This window comes from Bactrocera dorsalis, chromosome 3, assembly GCF_023373825.1.
Source record: "Bactrocera dorsalis isolate Fly_Bdor chromosome 3, ASM2337382v1, whole genome shotgun sequence".
Classification (NCBI taxonomy): domain Eukaryota; kingdom Metazoa; phylum Arthropoda; class Insecta; order Diptera; family Tephritidae; genus Bactrocera; species Bactrocera dorsalis.
The window spans coordinates 7187987-7200957 of NC_064305.1; the positions used below are offsets into that span (position 1 = coordinate 7187987).

Consider the following 12971-nt stretch of genomic DNA (forward strand, 5'->3'; position numbering starts at 1 on the left):
GATTTTCGCTTGTATCATAATTGGCGAAAGCCATCCTGCGGGGTCGAAAAGTTTTTGCACAGAGGAGAGAATTTGGCGTTTTGTAATGGCGGATAATGCGGATATGGACTCAGTCGTGTATGAAAACTGTCCGATATCGCATTCCATTGGATGCCCAGTGTTTTTGTTGTACTTTCCTTTTCGAATATAAGGAAATTAGTATCCAACAAATTGTCGTTCGTATATTTTTCAAGATATTTGGGTGATTAGCCGTGATCTTTTTTAGGGGAAACCCTGCGGTGTTGAGGCCTTTATCACTTGTGATAAGGACTCGTATGCTTGTGAGAGGCTGTGGCTCCCAGACAAGATATCGTCTTACATACGTCTGTGTTTTTTTAACACTTGTGTTGCCAGAGGAAATTCTGACTTGTGTCTTCTGCCAGTTTCGTGTAGTGTACGAATGGCTAGATATGGGGCACAGTTTACGCCAAAGGTAACTGTTTTTAATTGAAGTCGCGTAGTGGACTATTTGCAGATTTTCGGAAAATAATCCGCTGAAAATCTTGATCATCTTTATGAACCAGTATTTGTCGATACATCTTTTCGACATCCCATTGAATACGTATTTGTATATACGCCAGTTCAATATGAGGAGCATTAGATCTGGTTGGAGTGTGGGTCCCGTAAATAGAATGTCATTTAGGGAATTCCCCGAGCCTAGTGTTTCTGGAGGCATTGAAGACAACTCTGACTTTTGTTGTTTTTTTTGTCATGCTTTACTACTGCATGATGTGGCAAGTAGAAGAGTAATATTTTGCCTCTTATGATTTTTTCACATGGGCTTACTTCCTCCATGTGATATAAAAGAAGGTATTCCTCCACGTCACCATCATAAACTTGTTTAAGCTCACCTTTTCTAAGTAGGTTTTTCTCCATACTTAGAAACTGCTGTATTGCAGAGGTGCGAGAGTGACCCAAGGCGAGTGTGTCTGGAAATTGTTGTTTTATTGTAGTCGTACGACATACCGACCATTAGCTGATCGAGTAGTTGTGGCTTTGTAAAAGTCCTTCACAATACTGATCTTCTGGTGTTGTAATTGAAATGGGGGGGAGTTCCTCTAACTCCCAAAATTTTCTCAATTGTGAATTGAGGTACTCGTTTTGAGATTTCCTCAACTTGAGTTGTCATTGCTGTGACTGGTTCCGCAACTAGTCCACTTAGGACCCATCCGAAAATGGTATTTGCGCCAGTAGTGTTTTAGAAATTTTTTCAACACCATCTAGAATAATTTTGCGATATGAGATCGCTGCCTAATAGCAGGTCTATTTGAGCGGGGGTGTTGCAGTTGGGGGTCTGCTGGAGTCAGATGTGAAATCTTATCCCAATGCTTGCTATTTATTTGATAGCTTGGAAGCATGTTTGTTAATTGCGGTAAGACAATAGCATTTGCTTGAATGCGCTTATCCGCTTGGGGGGAAATTAGGTAATGGGGCTATATTTTGTTAGAGTTTTTGTACTACTCTTCCGCCCATTCCCGTAATTTCATAATTGGCTTGTTTTGTTGGCAGTTTTAGCCTATTTTTGTGCCCTAGACGCTAGAATGATCGTTGCGATCCTTGGTCTATTAGGGCTCTTAGTTTGAACAGTTTCTCCTCGATGTTCGATGGAGACAACTGCTGTTTGGTAGTAATACCTTACTTTGATTCTCGCTGTGCAGAGTTTGAGTTTTTAATGCCTTTGAGCAGCATGGTGTCTCTTGGCAATTTTGTTGAGTTTCTGTTTCGGGAGTTGCTGTTGCAACTAAACCCGTGGCTTTTCTTGAAAAAGCGCTACTATGAGATGTGTTGTGAAAGTTGTTTATGTGCAACATAGAATGATGCCTTTTGTTGGCAATATACGCAGTTAAATTTGCTTTCGCAATTATTGAGATTGTGTGAGTGGGACAAGCAGGTTTGCACCGTATTAAAGTAATTTAAGCATAATTATATGCATACGAAGCACATATCGTGCACACATACATACATACGTATATACCAAAAGGTATTGACCCTTTCCGGTACACAAGTACGAGGGCATACCAATAAATCCGAAAAAAAAATATATACTCGCAATACATTAAAAAAAAAAAAAAAATAAAATAAAATAAAATATAATAATATTATTATTAACATAAATTATTATTATTATAATTATTATTATAATAATAAAAACATAAACGCCATCGCAGGTAGATACAACGGCGAATAATATAAACTATAAACGCGGATTTCACTAATTTTTTCGGAAAGTGGAAAGTTATTTTTAATTAATTTTTTTTTTAATTATTTTTAATATTTTTTTTATCGTTTTTTAATTTTTTTAAATTTTTTCTAATTAATTGTTTTTTCTTTATTTTTTTTTAATTAAATTTATTTAATTTTTTTAAGGTTTATTATTTTCAATTTTAAACTTTTCATTGCTTTTATTATATATTATTATTGTTATTTTTTTTATTATTTTTTTTAAATATTTTTTTTGTTTATTTTAGTTTTTTTTTATTTTTTTTAGTTTTTTTTGTTCTAATTAATTTTTTTTTAATTATTTTTTAATATTTTTTTTTTAATTTTTTCTTTATTTTTTTTTAATTAAATTTATTTAATTTTTTTAAGGTTTATTATTTTAAATTTTAAAATTTTAATTTCTTTTATTATATATTATTATTGTTTTTTGTTTATTTTTTTTTTAAACTAATTTTTTTTTATTTATTTTAGCTTTTTTTATTTTTTTTAGTTTTTTTTGTAGTTTTTTTGTAGTTTTTTTTATTTTTTTTATTTTTTTTTATATTTTTTAAATTCAAAACATTTTTTTTTTCATAATATTTTTTAATATAATTTAATTTTTAAATTTTTTATACATATATATTAATATATTTATTTTTAATTTTTAACCTTTATTAATTTTTGGAATAAGTTTTTTGTCTTATTACAATTTTCAATAACATGATCTATTCTGAAATCAATTTAGGGTAAGACGCTTGATCGCGAATTAACAATGAAACAGTCAGCACAGAATTCCACAACGCCACGTCTGCGTCAAACGCGTCCCACACGGCCACGTCCCAAGACCATACATGTCGATGACGGTTCTGTGGACTTGAGTGAGGCATCGAGTATTTCTAGTCGTAGTAAAAAAGGTTCTAGTACCAATCTAACAGGTGAGCAAACACACATATACACACACTTGAAAAAACGAATACTCAGTTCCTTTTCTTAGCGAGTTCAAGTTTTCTTCTACTTGTAAATTGTTGCTTGCTACGTTTTGTAAATGTATTTCTATTGCTCGATACAATTTCAAAACTATTTGCAACTTACATGCCTTACATTCTACTTCTCCTTGTATATAATTGTTGTAATTTATCAAAAAAAAAAACACACACACCAAAAAACTTATAAATTCCAATATCACATAAAAGCTGCTTTACAGTTATGATTTAAGCGTGCACACACACACATACACAAGTCACAAAAAATCTTTTTATAGCACGCTTTGAAAAACACTGCAACAGTGAGGTTAGAATTGATTTTAAAATATCAGCAGTGGGTATATACTACATATACATATGTAAATAAAGAAATCTTATGTAATGGTATGTAAAAAAACTTTTCCTTTTTTGCATTTTGAGTGATTTGTAAAGCTTTTAGTAGTAAACAATATTTTTATTTCTAATTTTTTTTGTTTGAATTTTTCCATACGAAATGCACATATTTCCAAGCTGTTTGTGCTTGGCAGTACACTATATAATTTTTACACATTTTTTGCATTATTATACCTATTAAAAATATTTTCAAATTTTTTTACAAAAGAAATGTATTTTTTGTGTGCTGTGTTTGTTGTTTTTGAATTATTATTATTTTTTTTTGTGCAGCGTGACATTTTGCTTATTTTCCTTCAAAACATCTTTGTGTTGTGTTTTAAAAGCGTTTTTTCTTTTCGATTTGTTTTTTTTTTACAAAAACAAAAACAGAATGCGAGGCATGCAAGCAATCAACTCCAATTGTTGTTTTTACATTTCGCTTTAAACCCAAAAATTTTGTTGTATTTTTTCTTATTTATTTATTTATTGTTCATAATTTATTTGTTGTTGTTTTTTTTTCGTTGTGTGTTAATTACGCCTTTTGGCTGCATTTGTTCGCTGCAAAACTCTGTAGCCTACGGTACATTGAGCAATTCCAACACGCTGAGAAGAGATTTTTATAGAGGCTCGCACGATTCTCTAACTGTGAAAGGTAAATAATCTACTAAAACATAAGCAAAACTAATTTTTTTGTGTATATATGAAAATTGAGTAAAGCTAAAAAGAAAGCAGAAAAAATAGTTGAAAAATTAAAAAAAAAAAATTAGGGATAAAATATTAAAATAATATAAATCAAGGTAAAAAATATTTAAAAAATTTACCAAAAAAAATATTTAAGACATTTTAATAAAAAAAAATAATTCAGAATTTTTGGAAAAATATTTAAAAAATAAAAAATTGAGAAATAAAATAAAAATTAATAAGAAATGTGAAAAAAAAAAAACATTTTATAAACTTTAATAAATAAAAAAACATTGAGAAATAAAATTAAAAAAAAAACATAATTAGAAATGTAAAAAAAAAATATTTTAAAAACTTTAATATATTAAAAAAAACATTGAGAAATAAAAATAAAAAAAAACACATAATTGAAAATGTCTAAGAAAATATTTTAAAAACTTTAATTAATTAAAAAAAAATTAGGAATTCGAAAAAAATTATTTAAAAATTAAAAAAGTTAAGAAATTAAATAAAAATATTTAAGAAATTATATTAACAAATATTTTAAAAATTTGGAAAAAATTAAGGAATTAAAAAAAATATTTTAAAAATTAAAATAAAATGATTAAAATTAAAAAAAAAAAATTATTTACATATATAATAATTTTTATTTTAGTTTTTTAAATATCTTTTTTTCATTTCTTAATTTTTTTTATTTCTAATTTTTTAATTTCTAAATAAATTTTTCCAAATAATTTTTAAAAATTTTTTTTTAAGAATTTTGAAAAAAATTAATAATTTAAAAATAAAATTAAAAACGAAAAATATTTTTTTTGAATTTTTTTGAAAAAAAAAATTAATAATTAAAAAAAAATAATAATTAAAAAAAAATAATAATTAAAAAATAATTAAAAAAAAAAATAATTAAAAAAAAATAATAATTAAAAAAAAAAATTTTAAGAAAAAATTTGAGAAAAATAATAGAAGAAAATAAAAAGCAAACTTTAAACGTTAGCTTAAAAATATTGCAGATGTAAATTTAAAAAATATCGAAATAGACAAATTTGTAAGGTACTGACTCTTTAAAAATCAAAACAACATTTTACATTAAAAAAAAAAAAATTATTTTTAGCTACAGCAACTCAAACAATATACCACTAAACAAATAATAATAATTTCATTTCATAAATTTTTTCATAAATTACATAAGCAATATATCATATATGCATGGCCTATATGAGCATGCAGTTACAGCTCATACAATATTTACATATGTATGTATATCATCAGCGTTACAACAACAAACGCATTGAAGACTAATTTAAATGTTTTAACAAAAATTATAAAAATTTCAAATTGCATAATTCACCTCATATTAATTGCGAACAGCTTTTTAACTCTACGTAAAGCCAGTCTATAAAATCCTTTATTTTTTTTTAAACAATTTATTTTTTAAAAACATAATATATTCTTCTAAAACATAATTTAAATATTGTAAAGCAGTTTTATATTACATTATATTCTACTTTTTATTTTAGCGACAAACAGCCGTTCTTTAAACACTTTAAAATACGCGCTTTTGCATTTCGAGTTTGTTTCGCAGTCTTCTAAAAATTTTGGTTGCAAAAAAAAAACATTTTAGATCGTTTCATTCATAAAAGCAGTTTAAGTAGAGACTCGTTTATATTGGGTAGTCGAAAAAGTCTTTTCGTATTTTGTCAATAGATGTCGTTTCAGTCGTATATCTCCAGTGCTACCAATCACATTGTGTCATACCATCTAGTGTTGGAAAGGTGAGATTTTAAGCTTCATTTCACCACGAAAAAATTAAATTCGGGGGAGTTCAAAAAAAGTTACAGCTGTTCAAATATGAGTGAAAAAAGGCTTTTTCGACTACCCTTTATAATAATACATGCATAATTAAAACAATAATAATTTTTACCAAATTAAATAATTATAAAATGGAAAAATTAAAAAAAAATCAAATAATTTTTCTATTAATATTAATAAAATAAAATTTTATATTTTTTTTTATTTTTTTTAAAAATAAGAATTTTAAAAATATTTTTTTTAATAAAAATTTAAAAAAAAAAATTTTTTTTTATTAAATATTTTTTTTTTTAGTAAAAAGGGTTATAAAACAATATTCAAAAAATAAAAAAAATTATTATATAAATATATTAGTTTTGCCTACATACATTTCTAATATATTTTTTAGCATGCTAGAGTTACAGTGTTACAGTGTTAATATTTTATTAAATAAGGCATATATTACATAATAACCATTTCATTGCACTTGCAACCTTATTTCATCTAACTATTTTTTAAACAACTCATACTATACTTATATATACATATGTGTATTTTTTAAACAGAATCACCTGATGAATACCCAAGCACAAGTTCGACACCGATTGGGCGCAGGGGATCATATAAAGCATCAAGAGGTTGGTGATGGGTATTAATTTAAGCTAAACACTTATGAAACTTACAATTATTTAACAACATACATGCATACAAATATATTTTTATTTAACTATACATACACATATATATTTATAATGTCTAATATCTATGTATAGGTGCATAGATATACATATGTATTAGTACATATAAGTCTATTAAGTACATAACAATATCCTTATATATGCGTAAAGGTACAATTAGTTAACCTATATACACACATACATATACACATACTATACATACAGACATGCGTGCATATGCATGTACCCACGGTGCGTTTAGTCTCTCACCTGGTGCAGAAGGTGAACTGCTTCCCGACTGATTTGTGCTGGCAAAGTGTATATAACTATCTATTTATTGCATATTATTTATACATATATATATATATTAAGTTTTATAAATATCTATTAGCAACCCTAGTTATTATTTATATATATATACACACACACAAACACAAGTGGGGGAAAAAGTGGTGTTGGCATTCGGGTCGGCCCGCAAAGTGGTCGCTTATGCAATTCAATTATTTTAGTGCTACCATATTGTTTTTATTTCACACTTAACCTTACTATTCTAAGAGCATTCTATATTTTTCCGTTTTTTTTTCCTAACTACTTCAATACCGCATATACTACCAAAAACAAAAAAAAAAAATTACAAAAAAAAAAAATATTTTTAAATTAATTAATGTGTACAAACCAAAACAAACGCCTATATTATGGGCCTTTTTCCAGAACCAACCGTCGATCGAGGCCGTTCACGTATATCTGTAGCTAAAGGAAGTAGCCTTAATTTCCGTGGTCGCAAGTCGAATTCGCTAATGAATCTGTGTGGTAAGAACCGAAGACCAATTACAAAACAAACAAAAAAGTATATTATGAAACAAAAAACAAAAGCATTTTGGCTAAAAGCAAGCAATATTAATCTGCGTAGCCTTAAAAAAAAATAAGTACAACAAAAAATTGCTTACTCTCTGGTGGTTGGTGGTTTGGTTTTTGTTTTGGTTCTGGTTTTGGTTTCTTATTGTTTTTACCCAACTTGTTGCTCCCAAAGTATTTTATACGCGTCATACTCGTATTTATGCAATATACATACATATTTACTTATATCTACTTTCTACTCCTTTCCACTTTCCATTTGTGTTGGCTTTAATATTACTTTCGAGAATTGTACTTGTGGTGAACTTTTAGATTTTGTCATATATACGTACATACATAAACGTATTGTATAGTTTCCGAAAATCGTTTTTACGTTTATGGCGTTCAGTAGCGTTGTGCGCAATACAGCGTGTGCGCAGCTCCTTTATATGTAGTGTTTTGTGAGATTATTATACATTCAATTGTGGTTGTTCTTAAACAATTATTTATAACATTTTTTATGTACACTTTGTAAAATTGAAAGTTTTGTGCTTGAGCTTTATTTTCTAAAGTGAGCCTTATTAAAAAAAAAAAAAATTTTTGTTGTTGTATAAAAAACACGAAATATTAGTTGTGTGGTGAATATAGTCTAAATCCATAAAAGATTAGTGTTGCATTTGATGGATGGATTTCACATTTTAAAAAAATATATTCGTACCGGAAAAAATTAAAAAAAATTGGTTAAAATTAATTTAAAAAATTTTATTATTGAAAAAAATTTCTTATCGGAAAAAAATTAATAGAATGTTTTCCTACCGGATAAAAATTAAAGAAATTTACAAGTTTAGTTTTAGAAAAATATTAAAAAAAAAACGGTGTTAAATCTGAATGAAATTAAAAACTACTTTGCGGCAAAATATTTTTTTGAAATAATTTAATTTTGCAATTTTAAATTAAATATAATATTAAATATTTGTTTACAAAAACAAATAGAAAAAAATAAATCTTGCAAACCGATTATTTTAATCGAATCAAAAAGTATAATTTCGTGAAACTCAACCAAAATGCATTTATTAGGGTGGGTCAAAAAACGATTTTTTTTTTAATTTTTTACTCACAAAAATTATTTCTAGTACACCCATAATCTCTACAAGTTTGAATTCATAATTCTACAACTAGGTGGAAGCATAAATAAAATAAAGAAATATGAATTTTTCTATCTGTCAACAAAAATAATAGAAAGCTGTAAGACTCAGGACCTGCCCCTTACAATTGAGAGCTCACTTTTGTAGAGATTTTCGTAGAGGTGGCCAAAAACCTAGTTTTCAGAGTGCCAAGCTAAAAATATTATTCGTTTTTTAACCCACCCTAATATTTATTAATGTATGTCTTTTTTGTGTTTTTGTTTTTAATTTATTACTTGCTTTTTTTTAATAATTTTTAGTGTCAGGAATATTTGTAACAAAGTCGAATTCATATTAAAAATACTCTCGAATTGTAAATTGCGTGCCACATTCCATATAAAATCGTATTTATAATACCAAATTAAGTTCAAATGTTATAATAACCACGCCCATTTTCTAACAAAACTTCAGTCATACAAGTACAGTTAATTTTGGTTTGGTTACGCATTTTGTGATTTTTAGTTATAAAAATGTCGCGCAAAATATGCTGCTTTCAAACTTGCTAAAATATTTATTGCATACTTTTGGGATGATTGCACTAAAAGTAAGAAAACAAAAAGCAGTTGTCCTTAAGTATTAAGAGTTTTAAATATATGAATAAAGCTTGTTATATACAAAGTTGACGAAAAGTTGTTGCATACTTTTAGGCTATGAAACGAATTTCGTTTTAAAATCGGCCATACTATTTTTAATTTTAAAATTATTGTTGCTCTGATAATAGGCAAGATTCAATATAAGTGACTGGTTTGTAACACACCAATATTTTTGAAAATTTAAAAAAATGTAAAGTAATACTACGGAAATAATTTTATAAACTTTAAACCCAAAAATTGCAATTATTTTTTAAGAAAATAATTGATTCATTTAAATAGAAACAGAAATATTTCATTTATTTTAATTTTTTATTTAATTTTTTTATTTTAAATTATTTTAAATTAATTTTTTTTTGTTTAATTTATTTTTTTTAATAAATTTTTTATTTTAAATTATTTTTTTTAATTATTTTTTTTTATTTAATTTAATTTTTGCAATAATTTAATTTTTTTACATCTTTAATTAATTTTCAATTTTCTTAATTTCTAGACTTTTAATTTTTGGAATTCTTTATTTCATGCTATTTTATATTTGAAAACTCTAATTTTACCAAAAATATGTATATATACATACATACATTTAATATTTGGTAAAATTATTTTGCGATAAAAAAAAATAATTTATTTAATTTAAAAATTTATTTAATTAATTTTTTTTATTTTAAATTTAATTTATTGCAATCTTTAATTTATTTAAATTTTTAATTAATTTTAAATTTTTTTTAATTTCTAACTTTTTAATTTATGTAATTTTTTTTAGTTCAATGTTTTTTTTTATATTTTAAAACTTTTTATAACATAAATAAATTTTTGATGAAATTATTTTGGATTTTTTTTGTAAATAAAAATTTATTTGAATAAAAAAAACTATTATTATTTTAATTTTTAACTTTTTTAATATTTTTTCCTTTAATATTTAATTTATTTTATTTTTTTTAAATATTTTTATGTAATATTTTGTATTTGAAAGTTTTTGGTAAAAATATTTTGCAATTAAAATTTTTTTATGTTTTTTTTTAATCTTTTTGCTTTTAATATTTTTATTCTTATTTATTATTTATCATATTTTTTTACATTTCTTTTTTTAAGTATTATTTTTTTTTTTATTTTTTTTTTTATTTCTTTTTTTTTATTTTTTTTTTTGTTTTTATATTTTTTTTTTAATTTTTTTTTATTTTATTATTTTTTTTTTTATTTTTTTTTTTATTTCTTTTTTTTTATTTTTTTTTTTGTTTTTATATTTTTTTTTTAATTTTTTTTTATTTTATGTTTTCTTTTTTTTAATTACTTACGTATTTTGTTCCAACCGTTTTCGGAAAAAATTGTAAAAGAATGAATCTAAAAATTTGTTTTTGTGTTTGTGTTACAAATTCAGCAGTTAGCAGATAAGCGACAGAAAAGAGTTAATGAAAGCTTACTAAAGTTTGTGTGCGAAGCGTGTTCATAAAGAATTTCAAGGAAATAATCACATAATATTTCAACCATAAATCTTTCATAACTTTACAAATATAATTTACCAAACCACTCACAAACTTGTGTACAAATATATGTATATTTTACATACTCACACAACTACATAACCGCATTTGTACATACATACATATATATATGTTTACATATACAAAATATATTAATAACCGTTATACTGTGTTTGAAATTCCTAAAGAATTCTCAACTGTTTTCTAAAATATTCGCGTTCAACTTGACCAATTGCACAAATACTTAATTAAAAACTTATGTACATGCTTATAAACTTACATACTTACATTGAGTTAACAAACAGTCGCATATTCGAAGCAAAATATTAACTTACATAACCACAAAAACGCTAGTTACTTATTGCATTCAGTTAATATAATTTTATTTTTACTAAAAAAGCTAAAAAATTATAAAAAAAAAACAAAAACTCAAAACTAAGCTTAACCTAAAAAACACATTCTTCATTATATTTGGCAAATGTTAAATTATGCACATGCGTTGTTGTTTTTTTATCTTTTCTCCAAACTAACATCATACAAATTCGGGTCAAATCTAACGTGCTCGCCCATACGCTCGCTCGCTGTCATTACCGCATTGAATAAACAAAAACAAAAAAATCTCAAAATTTCAAAAACAAAACTCGAATTTTGAAAAACAAAATCACTACTTTGTAACTGAAACGTACTCGTGTGTGCATATTGCTGTGTAAACCGCCTGCCTGCCCGTCTAACTGCCTGACTGTCTGCCTGCCTGCCTGTATCTCTGCCTATCTACACATGAACGTTCGCTGTCGTTGCTCATGTTGGTTGTTGTTGTGTATTGTTGTTTTGTACCGAAACGCACCTTGGCCTAGATACAGATTCGGGATTGGGTCGTGCCACACCGCCACGTCGTGCGCCATCGCCGGGCATGGCCTCAGGTAGGCATATGCCGTCGCCATCCGGACCGGGCTCACTGCCACCAGGTTTGATATCGAAACGACGCGGCTTCGATGATGGATCGGGCCTGCTATCGGCCAATCTAGGCTCAATGGAATATTCGGGTTTGTATTTTTTTTGTTTGCTACGCATAACTAATCAATACAAAAACAAATACACCTACATACATATCTATTGCATACAATTTTTGTTATTATGAACAACACACAAACACGCTCACACAAACACATACAAGCACGTACGCATCAAATGCATTTTATATGAAAATATACTGTTATTTTTGTATACATATATACACAGTTCACATATATAGTACATTCATACATGCATATACATATGCGTACATGCATACATACATATGCATGTGTGTACGTATATGAGTTTAAATTTATTTCATTCCCGCATTTTGCTAATTTTCTTCAATTTTTTTGAGTTTTCTTCATTTAAAAAATGTATCATTCCATTTACTTTTTTATTATTATTATTTTCTTAAAAAAAAAAATATTTTAATTAAAAAGTCTCCGCAAAGTGATTCTTACATTCATACACACATTAAGGAGTGCCTTTTTACTATGTCCAATTGCAAAATATTATATTTGCCACAACAAAAATAATTGACACATTAGGGTGGGTCTCATATAACTTTTTAATTTTTTTTTATTAATTATATTTTTTTTTACAACAAAACCATAAATTAAAAAAAATATTTCTTTAAAATTCTCGTAAGTTCGAAATAATTTAAAAAAAATTAAAAATTCTTTTTTTACAAAAAAAATTTTTTTTACAAAAAAATATTTTTTTTTTTACTTTAAAAATCTTATTAGTAATCAAAATAAATAAAAAATAAAATGAAAAAAAATAAATTTTTTTACAACAAAACCATAAATTAAAAAAAATATTTCTTTAAAATTCTCGTAAGTTCGAAATAATTTAAAAAAAATTAAAAATTCTTTTTTTACAAAAAAAATTTTTTTTACAAAAAATATATTTACAAAAAATATTTTTTACAAAAAAAAAATTTCTTTGTTTTTTACAAAAAAATATTTTTTTTTTTACTTTAAAAATCTTATTAGTAATCAAAATAAATAAAAAATAAAATGAAAAAATGGATTTTTTTACAACAAAAATCGCATTAAGAAAACTGTTTTGGGTCTACAAAAGTTCTTAGATCAAAATTATAATTTTTTTTGCATCAAAAAAAAAT

General features: G+C 25.4%; 1 protein-coding gene across 19 annotated transcripts in view; it reads left to right on the forward strand.

Moving 5' to 3' along the window:
• LOC105226827 (patronin) overlaps positions 1-12971 on the forward strand; it is a 42781-nt gene that overhangs the window by 23294 nt on the left and 6516 nt on the right. For 7 of the 19 annotated variants that reach the window (XM_029550423.2, XM_011205895.4, XM_011205899.4 and 4 more), the window contains 5 exons: positions 2984-3173; positions 4168-4245; positions 6629-6700; positions 7451-7549; positions 11683-11871. In XM_029550423.2, coding sequence (XP_029406283.2) covers positions 2984-3173; positions 4168-4245; positions 6629-6700; positions 7451-7549; positions 11683-11871 — 628 coding nt within the window. The remainder of the gene's footprint in view (positions 1-2983; positions 3174-4167; positions 4246-6628; positions 6701-7450; positions 7550-11682; positions 11872-12971) is intronic. The other 12 variants (XM_011205905.4, XM_011205909.4, XM_011205907.4 and 9 more) reach the window with 10 other exon arrangements.